Source organism: Ovis aries, chromosome 13, assembly GCF_016772045.2.
Source record: "Ovis aries strain OAR_USU_Benz2616 breed Rambouillet chromosome 13, ARS-UI_Ramb_v3.0, whole genome shotgun sequence".
NCBI classification, from domain to species: domain Eukaryota; kingdom Metazoa; phylum Chordata; class Mammalia; order Artiodactyla; family Bovidae; genus Ovis; species Ovis aries.
Genome location: NC_056066.1, coordinates 39,086,474 through 39,112,010, shown reverse-complemented (window position 1 = coordinate 39,112,010; position 25,537 = coordinate 39,086,474). Strand labels below are relative to the sequence as shown.

Genomic DNA, 25,537 nt, shown 5'->3' with positions numbered 1-25,537 from the left:
GCTATACAGTAGGTCCTTGCTGCTTACCTATTTTACCTACAGTGGGGTGTATTTGTTAATCCCAAACTCCTCATCTCTCCCTCCCTCCCCTTCCCCCTTTGATAACCCTAAGTTTCTTTCTATGGCTGTGGATTTCTGAATTCCACTGGTATCTTTTCTCGATAGCACGTATAAGCAATTCTACACACAAACACACATGTATTTTAGAGGCAAGGCGGCGCTCACCTATCTGGTCTTCGGGGATCAGCGATTCGATGGGGGGGTCCAGCTCGGAGCTCTGGGACAGGTAGTTCTTCACCTGGGTCATGAACTGCCGGATGGTCTGCAGGAGGTCGGTGCTGGACACGTGGCACTCCTTGTTCTCCTGCAGGAAGCTCACGTAGTCCTGCACCAGGCAGCCGAAGTAGGTGCGCTTGTCGCGGGCCAGCTCGGCGATCCGGCGCACCATGCGCTTCTCCGGCGTCAGGAACGAGCTGAAGACGCCGCTCATCTTGCGGAGCTGGGACTTGACGAGCTTGGGCAGCACGAAGGAGCTGTTCCGCTTCTTCTTGGACTTGATGGGGGGGGCCATGGTCTCCTGGTCGCTCTCGCCGTCGTAGTCCTCCAGGCTGCTGTTGGTGTCCGCCTCGTAGCCAAAGAGGGGCATGCTGCGGTCCAGGTCCAGCGAGTCGGAGGAGGAAGTGGAAAGGCTCATGTCACTCAGCCGCTGGCGGCCCGCGCGCCACGGGGGCCGGGATGCCGAGGCCGAGGCGGCGGCGCGCCGGGCCCTTGCGCAATCCCCGGAGGCCAGGACCGCCTCCGCCTCCGTCTCTGCTGGGGCAGGGCCCCCCCCTGCGCCGCCCGCCGGGCCCGCCGCGGGCTCCGGGCGAGGCCGGCCGCCGGTCAAGGTCTTGGCGCCGCCCTCCGCCTCGAGGAAAGACGCCTGCTTCTTGAGCCGGGGTGGAGGCACGGGGGTGGGTTTCGCTCCAAGCCGCGCTGCGTCCCCGGGCTGGTGCAGGGCGACGGTTTCCGGCATGCCGGCCGGGGGCGCCACGGGCCCGGCCAGCTGGGGGCCGGCGGGCTGACTATGAATAGCGGGCGGCGGGGGCCGGGGCGGCGGGGACCGAGGCCTCTCGGTGCCATCCGCGTCGGGAGTCCGGGTGCAGGGCCGCCGGGGGCCCCCGCCGAGGTCCTGGCTGTGCACTTTGAAGAACAGGGGATTAATAAAGCACAGGGCCCCGTTGGTCTGGCTGCACTCCAGTTCCGAGGGCGTCCTGGTTTTTATAGAATGCACTCCATTTATCAGGCAGAGCTGACGCGAGGAGGCCGGACCCACGCCGTCGTCGCCGCCACCGTCGGAGGAGGGAGGCCTATGGGGAGGTGGAGGGTTTGGGGGTTTGTTGTCAGCTGGAGAGCTCCAAAAATCTGAAAGTCATTATCAGTGAACACAAGAATGTAAATACAGTGCACTCGGCGGTTCATCACAAACAGCACACTTGCCTGGCAATGCATGGCTTTGGAGGGGAGGTGCTACGCTGGAGTGTGGTGTTTTCCTTTCTCGCTCTCTTTTTGCTTTTAACTGCATTCCTTTACTGGAAGGGCTGGAAATGCTGCCAGGCCCAGCTGCGGGCTCCCGGGAAGGTTCAGGAGGCTTTGGGCTTCAAGGCTCTTGAGAAATGGCTTGGCTGTTGCCCACAGAGGGCCCAGCCCTTCCCCAGGTGAGGAAAAAGGAATAGTGGGAGCTGGGAGAAGGCTGGGGGGGGGGGCGGGGAGAGGGGGGAGGTGGTGGTGGGGGCTTCTCACTTGCTCCACCAAGAGGGAGTTTGCCGGCCCAGTGGCAGCACCCTTTCTGATGGATCCCCTTATCCTGGGGTGCCCTCCTCCACCCCCTAGGGCCTGCAGTTCCCCTTTAATGGGCAGGACTAGCAGCTGGGTCTGTGGACATTACACAATCTGCCTGGGGTTTTACACATTCAGCATTAAAACCCAAAAGGAGGAAAAATGCACTCACAGGGCCCATCAGCAAAAAAAAAAACACAACAGGACAGCTGGGCTCAGGCCAAGGATAAGTGCAAGTTCGTCTGTCTTTGTGGTTTGCTGCCCACTCTTCCCAAATCTTCCAGCCTCCTAGCCGTAGCCACTGCGGCTCAGCACACTCTGGAGTGGGGCACATCGCTGTGACTGCAGCCACCCTGCCTGTGCGTCCTTGGACGGACAGGTTGGTCTTCCAGGCAAATTGAGGGAGGCTGATAAATAAATACCTGGTGTCATTTCCATCTGGAATAGGTTGTTCTCTCTACAGCTTGGCCTTGTTTTGTTTGCTGAAACTGTGTTTCTTTCCTAAGGGCCCAGAATGGCTGGTCACTGGGATCGTGGAGATCGTGGAGAGAGGGTGAGGCTGGGAGCCCTGGGCCTGCCTTGTCCTTGCCATGCACACCCCTGACCTTGGCTCCTGTTGCCTGCTTTCTGTCGTCCTTCCTTCCCTCTAAGGTCTGCGCTGTCCAACAGGGGAGCCAACAAGCCACCTGTGGCCAGTGAGCGCTTGAAATCCAGCTTGTGCAACGAGGGACTCAATTTTCCATCTTATTTCATGTAAGCCCATTTAAATGTAAAACCGGACAATTCCATTACTGGGAAACTCAAGTAGGTCTGGAACTGGGGTATGTGAAACTACTTCTTCAGTTGTAAATTTAATGGGATCTAAATACTGATCCATGTATTTTTGCTGAAAATTTAGTGCCTGAATAGAAGTGTGCTGTACAGATATAATATATACTGGATTTCAAACACTTAGCAAGAAAAAAAGAAGGTAAAATATTTCATTACTATTTTAAAAAATAGAGATGATATATTGAAATAGCATTTCACATAGTATATAAATTATAAAAAATAACTGCACCTTTAATTCTCTTTCATGTGGCCATTAGGAAATTTGAAAAGTGTGCACTGGCTGGCCTTACATATTTTTATAGTGGCCAGTATAGGGCTGCTCTAGCTCGAAATTTAACCCTCCTTAAATTCCTACTGTCACCGTTAAGATTTTGCAAATATAAAACATGTAGTTCCTGTGTATGTGTTGTTTCCATACAGACTATAAAGCTGGGGAGTGGGCAAGGGGGAGAGACCCTGTGGATCCTTAAACCCTTGCTGTGGCTGCCAATAGCACACCCTCCACAAACACTTGCTGGATGAACAAAATACATGAGGTACAGGGTTTTAAAAAGGGATGTCTCTTCACAGAATGAAGTGCACAGTAACAATTACACGTTGAATATCTATGGGCTTCTCTGGTGGCTCAGACAGTAAGGAATCTGCCTGCAATGCAAGACACCTGGGTCAGGAAGATCCCCAGGAGAAGGGAAAGGCTACCCACTCCAGTAGTCTTATCTGAAGACTTCCATGGATAGAGGAGGCTAGGAGCCTGGTGGGCTACAGTCCACAGGGTCGCAGAGACTGGGACATGACTGAGCGATTAATACTTTCACTTAAAAAAAAAAAAATTTGCTTCTGGTGAGTGACCACCAGAACAGTTTTTTGTTTTTTTTTTTTTTCCTGAGCCTTTGCAGGGATCAAGGGCTGCCCCCAGATACTCTAGTCCTTGAGCCCTGGCACGAAGCACACATAGCAGGTGGACCACCCACCTAGGGGTCCCATGGACAGAGGCCACCAGAGGAAACAGAGGCCTGGAACGTGTCCTCAGCAGGGCTAGAATCTAGGTGTTGATGTGACCTTAAACTCAGGAAATGCTCTGAACTCTCTCCAAGGGCTATAAAGCTCAGTGGTAGAGATGGCATGACTTTTCAGCAGGGACACTTATGTGGCCCTGGTATTTTTACCAGGACTCTGCCTCCTTGTCCTGCGACCCAGCTGTCCATTAGGCAGGCCTTGGACGCATTTGGCAGTTCTTCTGAGGCAATCTAGGTTTTTGAGGGGAACATGACTCTTAACTCCAGCTTCTCTGTGAATTCTGCAGGCTCCCCTGGCATGACCCTCTTCAGAACAAATTCTTTAGAGTAAAGGGAAAACGTGCCCAAGGAAGGACATTTCTTATTTGCTGGGTCAAGTATCACAGTTTCTTAGGTTCTAAGAATCCTGGGACTTGCACTTCTGAATCCCGAAGTGAAGTAAAGTCGCGCAGTCATGTCCGACTCTTTGCGACCCTGTGGACTGTAGCCCACCAGGCTCCTCTATCCATGGGATTCTCCAGGCAAGAATACTGGAGTGGGCTGCCATTTCCTTCTTTAACTCTCACGCAAATACCGTGGCCTGGTTGTTCATCTATCTGAAGACTGGAGCCCTGAAATCTTAAGAGAATTCCCCTTTCCCATCAAGGAGGAAAACTCTGTGTGTGTGTGTGTGTGTGTGTGTGTGTGTGTGTCTGTCTGTCTGTGTGTGTCTGTTTGTGTGTGTGTCTGTGTCTGTGTGTCTGTGTGTGTGTGTGTCAGTCAAATGCACACAGATTCCCCAGGGCAACAGGACCCAGAAGTGACACTGGGGAGTGGTGTGTCCTGAGCCCCTACCATCCACCTCCCAGCACGGAGCTGGGTTGAGAGGCACGAGGGGAAGCAAACATCTGGCTGGCCGGAGTGGGGATGCACGGCAGGATGGGGGACGTGGCCGAGAACACCAGGGCCGGAACTGAGACAGAGAGGAACTGAGACAGATGTCCCTGTGCAGTCAGATTCCTCAAAGCACAGAAGTGCCATCAACACTGTGCGTTCTAGAATAAAACTCAAGCCAGGGAGGTGCCCGCGCTGGACTTCCTGTCCGTCAGGCATGGCCATTCCCCAGCAAGATGTCATAGAAAGGGAGGACCTATGACAGACACCCACCAGACATTTGGGGGAGCTCAAACTCATCAACAGGAGGGGCTGGGGAGAGCTGTGGGAGCTCCCCAGGCAAACCTAGCACCTGCCTCTGAGAGCTGGTTCAATGCTTGACTTAGAAAAAGTCTCTCAAAAGGTGTGACTCAGGGCCTCCTGAAGTTCTGCCATGGAGGTGAGGGTTACATTCTGATGCAACAATGTATCAGAGGCCACTGGCTCTGCTCCACGCATGCATGACAAGAGACTGGGCAAGGGCACCCACTTACTTAGTCCCAGCTGGGCGAGTTCTTCAAGCTGAGCCTCGGTCTTGGCTGTTGAAATGGCATAAGGCAACTTCAAGGTAAATGGCAGGACGTCCCTGATTTTTCAAAAGAGAGAATACACATGATTACACGTCTTGTTTCTGTCTCTCGCTTTCATTTCCATCCTAGAAAGGTTTCAGCTGAAATTATTTCATTTTATATTAAGTCTTGTTGATTTACAGTGTTTCCGATATACAGCAAAGTGATTCAGTTTACTTTGCCAACAAAGGTCCATCTAGTCAAGGCTATGGTTTTTCCTGTGGTCATGTATGGATGTGAGAGTTGGACTGTGAAGAAGGCTGAGCGCCGAAGAATTGATCCTTTTGAACTGTGGTGTTGGAGAAGACTCTTGAGAGTCCCTTGGACTGCAAGGAGATCCAACCAGTCCATTCTGAAGGAGATCAGCCCTGGGATTTCTTTGGAAGGAATAATGCTAAAGCTGAAACTCCAGTACTTTGGCCACCTCATGCGAAGAGTTGACTCATTGGAAAAGACTCTGATGCTGGGAGGGATTGGGGACAGGAGGAGAAGGGGACGACAGAAGATGAGATGGCTGGATGGCATCACCAACTCGATGGATGTGAGTTTGAGTGAACTCCGGGAGTTAGTGATGGACAGGGAGGCCTAGTGTGCCGCGATTCATGGGGTGGAAAGAGTCGGACACGACTGAGCCGCTGAACTGAACTGAACTGAACTGATAGTCTTTTTCCAGATTCTTTTCTATTATAGGTTATTATAAAATATTGAATACAGTACCCTGTGCTGTGCAGTAGATCCCTGTTATTTATCTACAGCTTTAACTATTTCAACATTGCAGCATATTCAAACGGACTTGTCTTGACTGGTGACTGGACTGGGAGGTCATGACTTCCGCCCATGTTAACACATGCAGGACAGACTGAGTTCCTGGTTCCAGATCAGCAGTGAAGACTGAATTGCATTCCCGGGCAGCTAAACTGTATCTAGAGTTAACATTGGACTCACTATGATGGTTGATCCGTCATGCAAATAATACATTAGGTATCAATTTGCTACCTGCTCTGGATATTGGGGCTTCTCTCATAGCTCAGTGGTAAAGAATCTGCCTGCAATGCAGGAGACACGGGTTCGACCTCTTCCAACAACACAAGAGAAGACTCTACACATGGACATCACCAGATGGTCAACACCAAAATTAGACTGATTATATTCTTTGCAGCCAAAGATGGGAAGCTCCATACAGTCAGCAAAAAAAAAAAAAAGACTGGGAGCTGACTGGCTCAGATTATGAACTCTGTATTGCCAAATTCAGACTTAAATTGAAGAAAGTAGGGAAAACCACTAGACCACTCAGCTATGACCTAAATAAAATCCCTTATGGTTATACAGTGGAAGTGAGATATAAATTTAAGGGACTAGATCTGATAGACAGAGTACCTGATGAACTATGGACGGAGGTTTGTGACCTTGTATAGGAGACAGGGATCAAGACCATCCCCATGAAAAAGAAATGCAAAAAAGCAAAATGGCTGTCTGAGGAGGCCTTACAAATAGCTGTGAAAAGAAGAGAAGAGAAAAGCAAAAGAGAAAGGAAAGATATTCCCATTTGAATGCAGAGTTCCAAAGAATAACAGGGAGAGATAAGAAAGCCTTCCTCAGCAATCAATGCAAAGTAATAGAGGAAAACAACAGAATGGGAAAGACTAGAGATCTTTTCAAGAAAATTAGAGATACCAAGGGAACATTTCATGCAAAGATGGGCTTGATAAAGGACAGAAATGGTATGGACCTAACAGAAGCAGGAGATATTAAGAAGAGGTGGCAACAATACACGGAAGAACTGTACAAAAAATATCTTCATGACCCAGATAATCACAATGGTGTGATTACTCACCTAGAGCCAGACATCCTGGAATGTGAAGTCAAGTGGGCCTCAGAAAGCATCACTATGAACAAAGCTAGTAGAGGTGATGGAATTCCAGTTGAGCTATTTCAAATCCTGAAAGATGATGCTGTGAAAGTGCTGCACTCAATATGCCAGCAAATTTGGAAAACTCAGCAGTGGCCCCAGGACTGGAAAAGGTGTTTTCATTTCAATCCCAAAGAAAGGCAATGCCAAAGAATGCTCAAATTGCCGTACAATTGCACTCATCTCACATGCTAGTAAAGTAATGTTCAAAATTCTCCACGCCAGGCTTCAGCAATACGTGAACCGTGAACTTCTAGATGTTCAAACTAGTTTTAGAAGAGGCATTGGAACCAGAGATCAAACTGCCAACATCCGCTGGATCATCAAAAAAGCAAGAGAGTTTCAGGAAAACATCTATTTCTGCTTTATTGACTATGCCAAAGCCTTCGACTGTGTGGATCACAATAAACTGAAAAATTCTGAAAGAGATGGGAATACCAGATCACCTGTCCTGCCTCTTAGAAACCTATATGGAGGTCAGAAAGCAACAGTTAGAACTGGACATGGAACTGACTGGTTCCAAATAGGAAAAGGAATACATCAAGGCTGTATATTGTCACCCTGCTTATTTAACTTATATGCAGAGTACATCATGAGAAACACTGGGCTGGAAGAAGCACAAGCTGGAATCAAGATTGCCGGGAGACATATCAATAACCTCAGATATGCAGATGACACCACTCTTATGGCAGAAAGTGAAGAGGAAATAAAAAGCCTCTTGATGAAAGTGAAACAGGAGAGTGAAAAAGTTGGCTTAAAGCTCAACATTCAGAAAACTAAGATCATGGCATCTGGTCCCATCACTTCATGGAAAATAGATGGGGGAACAGTGGCAGACTTTATTTTGGGGGGCTCCAAAATCACTGCAGATGGTGATTGCAGTCATGAAATTAAAAAGACGCTTATTCCTTGGAAGGAAAGTTATGACCAACCTAGACAGCATATTAAAAAGCAGAGACATTAATTTGCCAACAAAGGTCCATCTAGTCAAGGCTATGGTTTTTCCAGTAGTCATGTATGGATGTGAGAATTGGACTGTGAAGAAAGCTGAGTGCCAAAGAATTGATGCTTTTGAACTCTGGTGCTGGAGAAGATTCTTGAGAGTCCCTTGGACTGCAAGGAGACCCAACCAGTCCATCCTAAAGGAGACCAGTCCTGGGTGTTCATTGGAAGGACTGATGCTGAAGCTGAAACTCCAGTACTTTGGCCACCTCATGGGAAGAGCTGACTCTTTGGAAAAGACCCCGATGCTGGGAGGGATTGGGGGCATGAGAAGGGGATGACAGAGGATGAGATGGCTGGATGGCATCACCGACTCGATGGACATGGGTTTGGGTGAACTCCGGGAGTTGGTGATGGACAGGGAGGCCTGGCGTGCTGCGATTCATGGGGTCACAAAGAGTCGGACACGACTGAGCAACTAAACTCAACTGAACTGGATGTTGGACCCCAACTCCCTGGGTGGGAATATGTGATCCTAAACTGAGATGTGTGATCCTAAACTGAGATGTGTTACCCACTGCCTTTCCCACGGTAGGTTCTCAGTGAATGTCTGTTGATTTTCCTTGTGAGGGGTTCCAGCTGGAGCCCAAATGCTGTCCTTGTGTGCTGGTGGCAGACCTTCCTTTTGAGTCTTCAGGTTGTGTTTGTCTAACTGTGATGTGTGCCTGAATCCCCAAGGGTCTTGTGAGGCTGCGCTCTGATTCAACACGTCTAGGGGAGGCTGGAGGTTTGGCATTTCTGCCAAGCTCCCTGCCCCTGGATCACACTTTGAGCAGAAAAGCAAAGCGATAGGACCTCATGCGACAACCCTGCCCCTAAACCGTCTGGTGCCATGTGTGGACCAGGACACACATGCACTGCAGCACTGCAGACCAGCAGACCCAAGAGGAAGGAGCCGGGCTTGCAAAAGGATCCTGCCATGGCCAGACATAGCGTCACCACCGTGACCTCTTGCTTTGTGATCTGTTTTTCCCAAAGGGCAAAGGCAGACTTGAGAAACACCTGCTCATCTTCACGTACAAGGATCTGGGCTTCCCAAATGGTAAAGCCCGTCTGGGCTCAGATGGTAAAGACTCCGCCTGCAATGCTAGGAGACCTGGGTTCGATCCCTGGGTCAGGAAGATCCCCTGAAGAAGGAAATGGCAACCCACTCGAGTATTCTTGCCTGTAGAATCCCATGGACAGAGGAGCCTGGTGGGCTACAGTCCATGGGGGTCACAGACACAACTGAGAGACGAACATTTAGACAAGGATTAGGGTCGTGCTCTCAGCACTGGTGAAATCTAAACGGGGCTCAGCACACAACCTGGCCTGATACAGATGGGAGAGAGTGTACTTCAAATAAATAGATGAATGAATGTGCAATGACAATAATGACTTCTCAGGAAAGGACTTTTTTTTTCCCCATTGATGGTATTGATCTTACAAAGAAAGAATTCATTCATTCATCCAGCAAAGTCTATGGTCATCCACAATGTGCCAGACACTGTTCCAGGTGCTTCGAACAAAACAAAGTCCACACCTGCACGAAGCGCCACTCCCGTGGATGCCAGCAGACAGAAAACAATAACGCAATTCATAGAATCTATGAGAAGCGGATGTGCTCCATGGATAAAAATAAAGCACAAAAGCAGAAAAATAAAGAGGGTTCAAGTGTGAGAGTTGGCCTCATATTCCAGGCAGAGAGAACAGCAGGTGCAAAGACCCTGGGGTAGGAGAGTGTCTGGTGTGTATAAAGAACAGCAAGGAGACCCCTCCCCACCCATGCCTGTGGTGAAGTGTGTGAGGGCAACACTTGGAATGTCTGTCTACACAAGACGCTCTGGATATTTCCACTGAAGAGAGTAACTACACCAAACAACTTGTCGTTTACAGTAAGGCTGGGCAACACTCTGGGCTACAGCAGATTAAATCGGGATGAGCAGAGAATCTTGGAGCCCCTGAGGCTGTTGACAATGAACAACAAATTAGTAAGGCTGATGAAAAGAGCAAAACATGAATAGAGTGTAACAGGGTCACAAGGGCTCACATAAATATTAGGAGCTGGCAGTCAAGAGGCTCCTCTTGCCAGGGTGTCAAGCCAGGGACACATCCTGCTTCCAGGAGAGCCTTCTTCTAGACGCTGCGATCACCTCCCTCTACTTGTCCCTGCGCATCTGTTCTGGATGAAGCAGGTGGAGTGTCAGGAGACACAGCATTTGTGTAAGAGCGGCTGCCTGACCCAGGAGAGGCCATGGCCCTGATGATAATCTTAAATGAAGGCTAACGAGAACCAGAACTTTGTAACGCCAAAGCATCATGCAAATATATGTTTCCATGGCTTGCCCACTTCATGAAAACCTACTTTCTTTAGATGATCTGGGAGGAAAACCACGTATTGCCTGACCCAGGCAGGTTCTTTACCACTGAGTCACCTGGGAAGCCCCAAACAAAAACCAACCTACATTTATTTTAAGATTTTACTTTGCCCAGCACAGTACCTAGGGCCTAAAACATCGCGCGCTTGGTTTTGGTTTTCCTTAATGACAGAGATGGCAGGAAACCACACCTGTCATTCACTCACAGGTGGTTTTAGGCTTTGATCTACTAGAAAATTAGATGTTGTTTGTGAGCCCTCTCCTGCCATGCCGGGCAAGGGCACAACCCAGCCCCTCCTCACATACATACACAAAAGAGGGTGCCTCCTTCTCACCTACACCCCGGCTCTAAAACTCTCATGATAGACAAAATAAAGCCATCTATGTTAAAAATGTCTCACTCAAGAGTGTTAGTACATGCGTACTCATTTTATTTTTTAAATTTTGTTTTTACTCCCTGTGTAGATTTTCTACAGAGGAGGAGATGGCTATTAATCACAAAATGTCAACAGAGGGGTCTGCCTGTGAGCACCTGTCTTGGCATCACGTGTGTAGGTCACCAAGGCTTCTATGGGCTCTGTCCCCTCCAGTCATCCAGCGGCCCTGGACAGTGGTACCCAGTCTCCCATGACCACCGATGGCAGAGATGATCTCTTTCTCAGGCTGCCAAACCCTGTTTTCTGGGTGGGACGATCTTTTTTTTTTTTTTAACTTATTTAGTTTTAATTGAAGAATAACTGCTTTACAATATTGTGTTGTTTCTGCCATACATCAACATGAATCACCCATAGGGACACATATGTCCCCTCCCTCTTGGACTTCCTTCCCACCTGCTACCCCATCCCACCCCTCTAGGTTGTCACAGAGCCTAGGTGGGACTATCTTTCATAACAACAGCAGGCCCATCAAGACGTGAACTATGGGTGCAAATGCTGGCCAACCTCGCCTTTGGCCCACATGCTAGGTTGATCGTGGCTCTCAGGGGCTCGTGGCACAGCAAGTGTGCATGTCTGGGGATGTGGGGGTTCTGCACTGCCCTCCTCAATTGAGCGGATTCCCTCACACCTTGGCAGGTGGTGGCCCCTGCAGGGTACTCACGGGGTTGCGGTCAGTCCCATTCAGGGGCGTAAAAGCCCTGTTTCTTCCCTCTCTGAAAGTGCCTCCCCCATCAGGCTGCTGACCATGCCTTTGGCTGGCCTGGTCTGGGGACCTCCGGGAGTGGACAGCTTGGTGCCTCCTCTACCACCTACCCGCCAAGGGTCTAGTCCAACAGGTGCAACAAACACCTAACTCAGTTTTTGAGAAACAGCCCACATATTAAATTAACATAAAATAACCCGATTCCAAATAGACTTCTCAGCCACAGGTGGGATGGGGATGAGAAGTATCTTTGGCAAAAAACCCCAGGAACACATGCCCATCTCTGCTCTGTCAGCTGCAACAGATGTGGAGAAAAACCCAGGGACTCCCCCCACCCCCCTGACCAAGCCAGGCTACCTGAGAGGAGGCAGTGTTAGCCTCTGCAGACAATGCATTTCGATCCTGATTCACAGAAAGTATCCTTGATTTGAGAAACTGGGGTGGCTCACAAGAAAAGAAAGAAAGAAAGCCTTTCCCAATTTGCGCCCTCCTGACACTTGTTAACATTGGGGTTTGGGGCTTAGCTTCATGTAGACTGAAACAGTTCCTTTAGTTACAAAAAAGACAGGGGTACCCAGCGGGCCTAAAGGAGAGGGATGCAAGATTTAGGGGCTGAAGGCACCCACAATTCTAGATGAACTGCATCCACTGGGGAGTTTTCTGAAACATTAGGACCTTGATTTATTCTGAAGTAGAAAAGGATATGTTGCTTTGCTAGGCAGGGGGGACAGGGAAGGCCTCTGCCTTGAAAAGCTATGTGTGCCAATCCCAGAGGAGGCTTTTTTTTTTTTTGATTGGAGTATAGCCAATTAACAATGTTGTGACAGTTTCAGGTGGACAGCTAAGGGACTCAGCTATACATACACATGTATCCATTCTCACCCAAACTCCCCTCCCATCCAGCCTGCCACAAAACATTGTGCAGAGTTGCCTGTGCTATACAGAAGGTCCTTGTTGGTTATCCAGTTTATTCTCTTTTTTAAAAAAATTATTTATTTGGCTGTACCGGGTCTTTATTGCAGCATGTGGGATCTTGTTCCCCAGCCAGGGATTGAACCCAGGACCCCTGCACTGGGAGTACAGAGTCTTAGCCACTGGATCACCAGAGAAGCTTCCTATCCAGTTTAAATATAGCGCTGTGTACATGTCCAGCCTAAACTCACATACTATCCCTTCCACTCCCTCCTCCCCACCCGGCAACCATAGGTTCCTTCTCTAAGTCTGTGAGTCTGTGAGTCTCTTTCTATTTTGTAAGTTCATTTGTATCATTTCTATTTAGCTTCCACATATCATGTTGTCATACCATGTTTCTCCTCTGACTTACTTCATTCAGTGTGACACTCTTAATTCGATCCATGAGGAATATTAGGATCTTTAAACTTTACCGGTTTGCATCACAGGTCCCTTTCTACGTGAGTGTGTGATTTTATATTTACAGGGGTCAGGGCAGTCATTCTGATCTTAAGCCTGGCACAGGGGGGCCTGGGGACCCTTTTACCTCAGGGGCCAATCCTTCCAGGGACATCCAATAGCTGACAAGCCCTCCAGAGCCCCCTGCCCGGGGTGAATCAAGAAACCTGGGGGCTGTTGACAGCGCAGTCACCAAGCAGCGGCTTGACATCAGGAGACAAAGGGAGCCTTACCTGCTGATGCAGTAGAAAGCAATGAGCCGGAATAAATCCGCAAAGCTGATTCCTGAGCCTTCCAGGGAAAAGGCTGGAAAAGAGAGAGTTCGGAAACCAGCTGAGTGTCCCCGAGTGCATCCTGGGAAAGGAAAGGCCCTCGATATTGCTGGCTGGGAGGGCAGGAGCATCTCCGGGCTCCCCGACCGACTCCCGCGCGCCTGATGGGAACCAGCTGTACGGAGGATGCATGGTCGTGGGAGATAGGCCAGGGGAGGGTGGGCGGCCTACAGTAAGTCCAGCCCCTGACTCATCAGAGCACGTGCTCCAGTGCTTGGTAAACAGAGAAGCCAAGACTCAAATTACACAACTATCTTTTTTTTTAAGTTCAGGATACAAAACTGGGCGGAGTCAAGGGGTCAAACGGGCTGGTGCGAGAGGCCAGCAGGAGGCAGGGCTTGGGGGAACACCAAGGCCGGACCTCCTGGATCACAAATGCGCCATTTGTGGTTAAGACAAAAGGCAGAAGGAGGGTGAAGCCTGGAGGATAACACAGGTTCCCATACATCAGCTTGGGTTCAACTTGGCAAGAAAGATGCTACAATTTATTTACTTCAAGAGCCCCCACCCCACCCCACTGCCGCCACTAAGTGTGCAACCTTCCAAGAAAGAAGTATTCTGGCAAGACAGTGTGCCATTTTGTAAATCTTCTAAATGATGGAACAGAGAAAGTGGCTTGACTTCAAAAATTCATGTATTTGCCAACCACTCCTTATGCTGTCTTGGCTGAAATACCACCCCAGCAGCCCTTCTTCCAGAAATTCTCCAAAGAGCTTCAGTTCTGTGATGATTCCCTAACTTCAGATGAGTTTCTCTCCCTTCCACATCCTCATTTATTTTGCTTATTACTTGCTTATGTTGTATTATTTCGCTTACTTACTATTTCTTTAGTACCCTTACACATATACCCTGACTGACAGACACAAAGAGAAACACACCCATATGTACCACAATTTTGTGAGTGGAGTAAAAGGGAACGAACTTGGGTAGGTTAACATCTCTGGCCTCGGTTTTCTCATCTGTAAAATGGACAATAATTATGCTTTCCTTGTCTCCCAGAAGGAGAGTAGTGGGTAGTGCGATTTTTAAAAAAATGGAGTAACTTCTGTGAAAGCAGTTCTATGCAGATATGAGTTGGTACTTATTATGCAAAACACTGTCCAGATGTTATGACGAAATATCTATGGGGTTTTGGGTTTTTGGGTTTTGCTTTTTATATTTATTTATTGGGCTGTGCTGGGTCTTAGCTGTGGGCATGCAGGAGCTTTAGTTGAGGCATGTGACCTTTCAGTTGCAGCATGTGGGTTCTAGTTTCCTGACCAGGGATCACACCTGGGCCCCCTGCATTGGGAGCATGGAGTCTAAGCCACTAGACCACCAGCAAAATCCAAAAATATCTGTTTTCAAGGCCAGCTCTTCCTCGCAAAGAAGGTAGACCCTGCCTGGGAAGGGGTCATCATGGGAGGCCTGTGGTAACCAGTTATAGGCAGGTTAATGTTTTGCTCAGACTAGGCAGACTAGCTCTTTCAGCTACTTTAAAACCAGAGAAGTGATAAAGATCTTCGCAAAACAGGGAGGAAAATCAGGCAGCCAGGGAGGGATCTCAGACGAACAACAAGAGAAGTTTAAAATACAAAACACTGACTGTACTTATTGTAGGAAGGGAAGGTGGGTGGGATTTGCAAGCTGACTTCTCACGGTAAACTGTGGGAATTGTTCATTTGCTAAGTTGTCTGACTCTTTGTGACCCCATGGACTGCAGCACACCAGGCTTCCCTGTCCTTCACTATTCCCTGGAATTTGCTCACATTTACGTCCATTGAGTTGCTGATGCCATCCAACCATCTTGTCCTTTCGCACTCAGTCTTTCCCAGCATCAGGGTCTTTTCCAATGAGTCGGTTCTTTGCATCAGGTGGTCAGAGTATTGGAGCTTCAGCTTCAGCATCAGTCCTTCCAGTGAATATTCAAGGTTGATTTCCTTTAAGATTGATTGGTTGGATCTTCTTTCCAGTCCAAGGGACTCTCAAGAGACGTCTCTAGCACCACAGTTCAAAAGCATTAATTCTTAGGCGCTCGGCTTTCTTTATGGTCCAACTCTCACATCTGTAACATGGCTACTGGAAAAATCATAACTGACTAGATGGACCTTTGTCAGCAAAGTGATGTCTCTGCTTTTTAATACACTGTCTAGGTTTGAAATGGCTTTCCTTCCAAGGAGCAAGAGTTTTAAAATTTCATGGCTGCAATCACTGTCTGCAGTGATTTTGGAGTCCAAGAAAATAAAATCTGTCACTGTTTCCACTTTTCCCCCATCTATTTGCCATGAAGTGATGGGACTGGTTGCCATGATCTTAGTTTTTTGAATGTTGAGTTTGACGCCAGCTTTTTCAACTGTGGATGTTAGAAGGGATTTAAAAACCACTTAGATTTATCACCTCTTGGCTAGCTGACTTTAAAAAGCCAACTCAGCATCACCTTTTTTCACTTAACATTTAATTCACTGTCTTTCAGAGGGCGGGTTTGAAATCTACCTTTTGACTCCCTCCTAATGTAAATAAACCGGCAGATCATTAGCCAAGCTTACTGACTGCTCAGATGGCTCTGCACGTGGGAGCTTTTCCCTGACGTCAGCGACCTTGGAAGAGGCCTGGGGGTAAACATCATAGGACCCCATCTACAGCTGACCTGAGGCCAGTTGTAGATCACACAGAGGCTGGCAAGTTCCGCTGTGGCCAGAAACATCTCCTCCAGACCCAGTTAATAGGTATTTGGCTCAGCAAGACTCTGAACTCCAGGCTGACTGGAAGCCTGTATCTGCCCCCACATCAGTCTCGGGGCCTTCGGCTCCTTCAAAGACTGAGGCTGCTCAGCTTATAATGAGAATCTGGTCTACATCAGGATCCAAACTGGCCTTCACACCTGGGCTCGCTCACCTGTGGCTGAGAGAGGCCTACCCCTTGGGGCTGTAGGTCCACCTTCTGATGGTCACTGGGAGGCTCACAGGGCATCAGGATTGTGTGTTCTCCTTTTCCTTGAAAACTTGACCTCCCAAAGACTTCATGTTTCCAGGGACCACAGATCAGCAGAAAGAAACCAACACTCCTGATTCTCTCCTTCCAAAACTTCAGCCTATGACCAGTTGCCCCTATAGAACACTGTAGAAGGGTGGCCTGGAGGGGACAATCCCCTCTAGGGCTATTCAAGGACTGTGCAGACACACACTTTGGAGTAAGATCCCCAGAAAAGATTGTCGTGCAGCCTGTCCTTCAGCTTAGCCATCAGCAAACCTGGGGACCACGCCCAGCATAACTGGGAAACTAGCCTCTGTGAGGCCCTGTCATGTGCCAGGCAATAGACTGTGAACCTTGTACAAAGGCTGTCAACAGATCTCTGAGGTCACCACTATCCCATTATACAGGTAAGAAAACCGAGGCTCCTGTGCTAGGTTATCTATAGGGGATAAGTGACAGCTCTGGGACTCAGACCCATATCTGTCCATCTTCAAGTTGCAGGCCCTCTCCCCCTCCGCTTACTTGAAGACCCGACTCCACCAGGACCTCACCACCTGACGACCACTTACTGTATGTGCTTTCCTTTATGGCAAATTCCTTGAGTGGGACTCCAAATTCACAGGGCAGGCGAAGGCAGAGGACCTTCTTCTGCATTTTGGTGGATTTACGAACCAGGAAGATCTAGGGGAGGGAAAAGAAATGCAAGCTTAAGAGACATCTAAAAAAAAAAAAAAGAGACATCTAGAAGGCTGGGGCCTGGGTGTGTCCCTGGGAAGCTACACACGTAGCTTCCATGTATAGAACCCCTCTTGTAGCCAAACTACAGGGCTTCAGGTGCACACTGCTGCCATGGAAACTGATGAGCCAGCAGGCCACGGATGCCCGCCTTTGGTAACCAGTCTCAGGAGGATCCCACTTTCTCTTTGATGGGAACTTCTTCACGAGACTGAGAACCTCCTCAATCTGTGAAACATTTTCAGTTTGGTGACTGTTTTACAGCTCATGATACGTACTCTCAGCCTATGTCTGATAAGGCGTACTGGCTGATGAACCCTAAATTCTAGACACAGGCTCAGCCATTGGTGGAGAATTGGAAGTTCACTGGCTAATCTGGCTCATGGGTGTATTTAAGATAGAAATCTGAATTTGTTGCCAACAGTGGAAGAGCACAAGGTCTTTCACTTTACAGATGAAAATCTGAGTGGCCAGCGTCTCTTGGAAAATGGGATAATAAGGCAAGATCTGGCTTGGCCACATCTGCTGGAGCTGAAAATGGGAAGTGCTCTGAGGTTCGCTCCAGCCAACACACAGGCTGGTGGACCCTTTACTCTTGACTCACTTTGCTTTACGACAACTCCTTCCAATTCTGAATGGTGTCTTTAGATGTATGTTTAAACCAGCCCAACCCCAGTGCTGATCTCAGGAGACCATCCAAGCATATGTTACTGTAAAGCTGGGTATGCCACATTCAGCTGTGCACTGCACAAACCTGGGGGGCATCATCTACCCAGGGTGTCATCTACCTGGCGGGCGTCATGACAAATGAAATGGTACTTCCTGGAGTTTGTGGTGTGGTGGCCTGGCTACATGCTGGTTTCCTCCTGGGACTCACGACCCTTCTCCAAGGAGACCATCCTGTCCTTTTTCTTCATCTCTCTTTGCTCTGTGTTTGGATATCTGCTCCTAAGGTTCTGTAGCCTTTCACTTTCCCCACCTAACTGTCATCTCTTTCTTGATATCAGGTCAATAGCTCCTAAGATACTTTTATGAGGGGAGAAGGGGTAATGGGAACTGGGTGTCTGTGGAAGACAGGAAGGTCATCTTCAGGGCTCTGTTTTTCCCCATGACCATAGAGAGGTGGCCACAGAATGTGCCAGCTGTGGGAACCAATGGTTCTGGGTCACCCTGAAGCAGAAGCAGGTGTTCCCACAATGCTTTTGTGATGAGGAAAAGCCTCAAAGTACTGCTAGGAGGTAGCTGCTGGTTGGTGGAAAGAAGTATCTCTCCCTTTGGGAGGTGGGGGTCTCTTTGAGTTTTGAGGCTCAGGGAGGGTACAATCTCTGAGCCTTATTTCTTGAACATCCAATACCTTAGGTCAGCAGTTGGCAAAGCATGGCCTACAGACCAAACCTATCCTGCCACTTGCTTGCATAAATAAAGTTTTATTGACACACAGCCTTGCTGCTTGGTCTACATACTTAAACAGCTGCGGCTGCCCTATGATGGCAGAGTTGAGTGGCCGTGACAGAGGCTCTACGGCCACAAAGCCCCAGATACTGATATTCTGACTCTTCACAGAAAGAGTCTGCTGATCCTTGTCTTAGGGCTATAGATGAATTAGGGATGGTGGCACCCTAAGGACCAGATGCCACTAGGGCTGGTCTTTCAAACCTTTTTCTTTCACACACCCGCTCCTCCTTTTTAGGATCCTTGCTTCTCCTGGTGAACTGTGGCCTCTCCCCTCCTCACCCTGCCCTCAGCCCCATCCCATCAGGCAGATCGTGCCCAGGGATCCAGTAGGTGGAGAACCTCCTGCCTGACTCGCTCCCCACCAGTTTCCAGCAGGAATGGACATGCCTGACTCCAGGTGCTGGGGTGAGCAGGGAGAGGAAGTGTTGCCTAGCAACACGGCAACCTCCCTCCGTAGAATTTTTTTTGCAGAAATACAGGAGCAGACAACTCAACTTGCAAAAAGTGGGGGCCTCACAGAAAGGGGTCCTGATCATATAGACCAAAACCAGGGGCAACAACCCGGTGTGCCGGCCAAGGAATTCTCCACAAGGATGATCCAATACTGCGCCTGTCCTCCCGAACGTGTTCCAGCAGAGGATTTAGTCCTGTCTGCTTTCGTCAGATGAGGAACAAAGACTCACTTGTGAGTTAAAAAGCGACAACCGACAAGCTTTGGCTGATAGGAAACTGGAAAGTTTATTTTTGTGTCCAGCTGTTACAACATTCCTCAGCCAGCTACTGAAGGAATTTTCTCCCTGCCTCTCCATCTATTTCTTAGTTTCTATCTCTTGTTGTGTGTTGTTTCCAGTCTTATTTTGTCTGTAATTTATTGTATTTACCCTTGTTTTAGAAGTGTACATTGTACACAATCCTGTCCCCCAGAACTTTCTATAATGGTGGAAATGCTCTATAATTTGCACTGTCCATTCAATATGGTAGCCACCAGACATTGGGGATAGTGAAATCTTAAAATATGGCTAGTGCCACTGATGAACCAAATGTTTTATTCTATGTTACTAATGTAATTTAAATAGCTACATGAAGCCAGTGGCCACCATGTCAGATAGCACAGAATATACCTACCTATCACTGAATAACATTTTTTAAGAAACTTCTATAGCATCACGGACTGGGCTTGAGTTAGATGAGACTAGCCTTGGGTGAAAGTGAAAGTTGCTCAGTAGTGTCCGCCTCTTTGCAACTCCATGGATTATACAGTCTATGTAATTCTCTAGGCCAAAATACTGGAGTGGGTAGCCTTTCCCTTCTCCAGGGGATCTTCCCCACCCAGGGATTGAACCCAGCTTTCCCGCATTGCAGGCAGATTCTTTACCAGCTGAGCCACACGGGAAGCCCTTGTGTAGCCTTGGGTAGAGGTTGCTGAAGAAACCAAGCTGGGCCTTGATGTGTCACTGAGACCACACAAGGGAAAGAGGATAACGCTGGCAACCAGAGTGGACAAGACCAGCGATGTGGAATTTCTGAAGGCTGGGTCCTGAACTGGACGGCTGGACCCAGGCCAGGGCTCCTGGGCTCATAATGAAAGGAAAACCACAGACTGACGACTCCACAACCAGGCTCATCCTCCACGCCACATCTCAAGAAGTCAGGCCCAGGGCCAGCGGCCCCTCCTCAGTACCCAGGTGCCCTATTATCCCTCAGAGTCTTGAGGTCCCAAGGTCACCGGGCAGATGAAGGGCTCTGTTTTGGGAGCTGCTCATAGTTTCCAGAATTTCTCTGCATTGTAATGAGACACACAAACTGGGAGCCGGGCTCCCTAGGGGCTGGGAAGAACTCTCTGGAACTCGCCGTCTTTCTCTTTAGGGAAGTGACGGCCCTGCCCGCCTCCCCGATCCCCCACTTAGAGTCTTACCCCCGGAGGCTGCGCTTGCAGGACCCCGGCTGCCTCCTCCTCGCTCAGGCTCAGCTGCAGCCATATGGGGTGGGTGTGCAGGAGTCGGTCCAAGATGCTGAGCCTGTTGGAGAGGCTGTCGTAGCCCGAGTCCCGGGGGCAGGTCTTGGCGTCCGTTTCCTCGGAGTAGTGATCATCCTTGTGTCTTACCATGCTAGGAGAGAGAATCGGCAGGGGTCAGACGGCTGCAGCGAGGTCTCCCTCATGAGGACAGCACCCTGTGCTCTTCTTGGCTGGACCTATCCTGGCCTGGGGCCCCGTCCTTCATCACCACCTCTTCTGTCTTCCCCTCCAGACTGAAAACTTTCCAGGGGCAGACACTGGGTTCTATTATCACTCTGTATGTCTAACATTGTAGCGAGTCCTCAACACCCCTCAACACACTCAACCTTCCCCTTCTAACCCAGTTTTCACAGGGTTCTAAATATCCTAAATGCTGTTTACTCTGTTTTCTGCAATTAGGGCATGTCTTCACTTTGAGCAAAAAGAAACTCTAAGTGCTAAATTCCATACAGTAACCATGAGGCCAAGAGTATGACTAGGCAAGCTCTGAAAACACAGACGAACATTCCTCAGGCACACATGTTTCATACCCATATAAACTGGATTTCATTTCCTTTCAGGCACTTTCACTATTAATATTATTTCTAATAGAACCCCACAGTGGAATGGTATTGCATTATTCATAAAACCATATGAATATTATTCATAGTTGCCATAAAGTGGAAATAGTCCAAATCTCCATCAACTAAAGAAAGGATAAATAAAACGAGGTATACCCAGAAAATGGAATTTTATTCAGCCATAAGTCATTGATTCTTTTTATGACTGAGCCATTGATCCATGCTACAAAATGGAAGACTTTGAAGACCCCATGGAATGGAATGAAACCTTGAGGATCCCACACTAAGTGAAAGAAACCAGGCACAATAGTGTACTGATCCCATTTATGCAAAATATCTGGGTTAGATAAAAACATAGAGACAGAAAGACTAGTGATTGCCAAGGATTGGGGAGGGGTTGGGGTAGGTCATGACCACTAAAGGGTTTGGAGGTTCTTTCCAGGTAATAAAAATGTTCTGGAATGAGACGAGCTGATGGCTGTGCAACTTTGTGAAATACTGAAGAAAACCGCTGAACTTTATGGTATATGAATGAAATCTCAGTACAAAAATATCACCTTGATGTATATCATCTCCTCTGCCTCCCAACCCTAACCCTATTTCTGAGTACTTAATCCCGATTTTACAAGTGAGGAAACTGAGGTTCAACAAGCTCCAGAGTAATAAACAGCCATGAAATGGCAAAGCCGGAAACCTCAGAAGTTTGGTGTTTCTCCAGCTTTGCAGCTAACAGGTGAGATCACAAACACAATATGGCTGTAACCTGGTGGTGTCTACTGTTGGCCAAACCTTCAGAAATACTCTCTTATCTGCTCCTCACAGTAGCCCTGAAAGGAGGTGCCAGGATCCTAGCTTTCAAAAAGAGGACCCGGAGGCTCAGGCCGAGGAACAGCGCTCTGCTGAGAGAGGGTGGAGGTCCCCGTCTAAGGCTGCCTAAGCTCTGGGTATCTTTCCTCTGCCACATTCAGAGTTCTCCATGCTGGTCATCCCTGTGGTCCCCCGTGGTCATCCTCACTGGCCCCAACAGCCAGTGGGACCACCAGGCCTAACCACCCATGTCTGCACGGTTGAGTTCAGGTGGAGTACACACCATCTTCAAATGTCTGCACTCCAAGAGACCCATACATGTGGTCTGAAGGAAGCCTTCAACAGTGAGGAAGACAGGTGATGGGGTCTGAATGTAAGGGGAGAGAGGAGAAGAGGTATGCCACCCACCTGTGGACCACTCTGCTCTAAGAGATCACGTGGGGGCATGCAGACTTAGGAAACACACCCCCCCGCCACCCCATGACAGCACATGGGCCACTAGAGACCGTACCCCACCTTCTCCCCTGCCACCTCTAGACCTGCTCCAGATCTAAAGAATCTAGGGCTTCCATTCAATGTTTACATTTCATCTGTTCTCAAGTAAGGAGTGTTTTCCTTTACTGCTGCTACAAGTTTCCACGGGGCCATCTGTGCCCAGAAAGGGTAGTTACTCATTCTGGAAATGCCATTCCAGGGCCTCCAGGTGTTTTGAAGAGAATTTCTGCAATGCTCAGGACAAACTCTTCACAATGAAGCTGGTATAAACATTCCTTTCCCATGAGGTAAAGAAGGCTTCTTTACAGCACTGGTTTCCACCCTCGGCTGCACATGAAAATTGCCTGGGGAGTATAAATTTTTGTGATGGCTAGACAGCACCCCCAGAACAAATAAATCAGACACTCTGGGGGCAGAATGCAGACATCAGAATGGTTCAGCTTCCCCAGCCAGCCCCAGCCTGCACCCAAGTTTATAACCATTGCTTTGCATCAGCGCTTGAGCCTGGGGGAGCAATCCCCTGGGGGTGTGAAGCCACACGCGCTTCCTGGTTTCAGCCCCAGAGGTTTTGATTCCGCAGGTCTGGGCTGGGCCCAGGACTCTGCATTTCTATCAAGCTCTGGGGGGATTCTGATGCTGCCAGCCCCAGAACTCGAGGAGCACAGGCTTGAGGCCTAAGAGCAAAATATGCACTTGAACCCAGACCCAATTAGGTGGTTGGCGTTTGTGTTTTGTTTGGGGCTGAGAGCATACAGGTAACATGCCATTGAAAGAGCTCTTAGGGGATTTCCCTGGTGGCCCAGTGGCAAAGACTCCATGCTCTCAATTCAGGGGTCCTGGGTTCGATCCCTGGTCAGGGAACTACTTCCCACATGCCACAGAGCCAAATAAATAATAATTCTAGGAAACCAAATAAAGACACACGTCAGCCCTGCCATCTCAAGTTGGTGATATTTTGGAAGTGTGAAAATGAAAGTGCTAGTTGCTCAGTCGTGTCCGATTCCTTGTGACCCCATGGACTGCAGACCATCAGGCTTCTCAATTCATGGAATTCTCCAGGCAAGAATACTGGAGTGGATTGCCATGCCCTCCCTCTTTCAGGCGTTCTTCCCGACCTAGGGATCAAACCCAGGTCTCCTGCATTGCAGGCAGATTCTTTGCCGTCTGAGCCACCAGAGAAGCCAAGACATATTTTGCCAAAACCAAATTCTCCTTTTCCCAACATGGCAGTCTGGACACTTGTGTACCGAGAGTGAATAGGTTGATACCTCTTCCTTAGAAGGGCTCAGCCTGTGCGGTTAAGCAGCCTTGGTTGTTAAGCAGCTACAAAGCCTTTATTCTGATAACTGACCTCACCTTCAAAAGCCAGGGCCCAGACAGGAAGGCGGTGAATAAGATTCATGGGGCCTCATAAAGGAGCAACCATAAATTAGACCTTGTCTTTGCAAATGACTAAGCTCACGCCTTTATGCAGCCGGCCGTCTGAGGTTTATAGCCTATGATTACAGGACAGCTTGGCTTTTATGAGGACAAGGCTCAGGAAAGAACTAACGAGGGAAACACTGAAGCTGTAGTGGATGCTGTTGGCACCCTGCCTGCCAAGATCCCCTCGATCAACCAGGCACCCGTGCCCCTGTTACCGTGAGTGCTGGCTGCCAAAAGCCCACAGCTGCTTCCTTCCCTGGGCAGCCCAGGAAGCTAGGCCACCCCCACCCGCCGGGAGCAGATGCATGGCTCAGGACTCAGTGACACGGGTGGAGAAGAGGCTTTCTGGCTTCAAAGTGGGACAGGTCCAAGGTGGGTGCCAGTCAAACTTCAGAGCTCCCTGCAGGGTCAGGCAGAGGCTATACCCCAGCTGACCCCCCATCTCTCTCTGGTTTCCTCCCATCACATCCTATAAGCCCTGTCTCAGGCTCTGCGTCTAGGGAATTCAATCCGAGAAAGAACCCGATGAGATTTGACACCATGATTTCTAAGACAGAAGTGAGGAAGGACAAAGGAGGAGAGGCTTATAAAAGACAAACCACTGAACAGGAGACACAGGACGTGGTCACAGTGGGGAGGCTGGCACCTGAGATCCGGCCAGCTCCCTTTTTAAGCTTTCTCTGAAAGTGGCAATTAATATCTCCGCCACCGTGCAGAACTGATGAACGGCAGGCTCATGTATGGATGCTGACATCAGTAGGTGAAAGATTTAGGGAACAGAACATTTACAGCCTTAAAATACCACCCCAAGTGTTCCTTATTCTGAAGAAGGAAATGTGCCCTGACAAGGGAGAAGCTACTTTGACCGAGTGACCGGGGTTGACATCTCCACTACCTCACCTGCTGCCTCTGATGCGATGCTCTGAAAAGGTTATAGCATCACCTGGTCTTCCTGCCCCCAAATGCCTATAACCTGAATCCCTATGGGAGGAGACAGAAAGACCCACATTCAGGGACTTGTGCAAAGCCACTGGCCTGAACTCTTCAAAAATGTCAGTGTGGTAAAAGACTAAAAACAGAAAAGGGCTTCCCTAGTGGCTCCATGGTAAAGAATCCACCTGTGTGGGCAGGGGACACAAGTTAAATCCCTGATCTGGGAAGATCCCACCTGCCGCAGGGCAACCAAGCCCATGCGTCACAACCACGGAAGCCCATGAGCCCTAGAGCCCACACTCTTAATGAAAGAAATCACCACAATAAAAAGACTGCACACTGAAATTACAGAGCAGGTCTTGCTCACCACAACTGGAAGAGGTCCCTGCACAGCAATAAAGACCCAGTGCAGCCATAAATAAATAAATCAAGCACACACACACACACACACAAACTGTGAGTTATTGTAGAGAAAAGGAGACTAAACAGAAGTGATAATCTCACTGAGTGCACAGAACCAATCACATACGGCCTCAGAATAAAATGCAGCTAGAAGGAATAATATCTGAACGAGGAATATATATGAGATACTACTGTGTTGATATTTAATCTCCTGACTGTGACAATGTTATTACGATTCTGCAGGAAAATGTTCTTGCTCTTAAGAGATGCATACTCAAAAATTCAGGGGCCAAGTGTGAAAATGTTAGAAATTAAGTACCAAGTAGTTAACCCCTCTTCACCTCTCACCTCCTCAAAAAAAGGGAAGAACACAGAGGGAAGGAAAAGGAGGTGAAATCCCGACAACTGGTGAGCAGTTATAAATAGTACTCTTCTTGCAACTTTTCTGGAGCTTGAAATT

The 25,537-nt window shown here is 48.7% G+C and overlaps 1 protein-coding gene across 30 annotated transcripts in view; it reads right to left on the bottom strand.

Moving 5' to 3' along the window:
* RIN2 (Ras and Rab interactor 2) overlaps nucleotides 1–25,537 on the bottom strand; it is a 205,114-nt gene that overhangs the window by 22,869 nt on the left and 156,708 nt on the right. For 29 of the 30 annotated variants that reach the window (XM_060397492.1, XM_060397505.1, XM_060397495.1 and 26 more), the window contains 5 exons: nucleotides 20,354–20,546; nucleotides 16,818–16,929; nucleotides 13,198–13,318; nucleotides 5,072–5,163; nucleotides 226–1,404 (listed from right to left, as the gene is read on the bottom strand). In XM_060397492.1, coding sequence (XP_060253475.1) covers nucleotides 226–1,404; nucleotides 5,072–5,163; nucleotides 13,198–13,318; nucleotides 16,818–16,929; nucleotides 20,354–20,546 — 1,697 coding nt within the window. The remainder of the gene's footprint in view (nucleotides 1–225; nucleotides 1,405–5,071; nucleotides 5,164–13,197; nucleotides 13,319–16,817; nucleotides 16,930–20,353; nucleotides 20,547–25,537) is intronic. The other variant, XM_042229625.1, reaches the window with a different exon arrangement.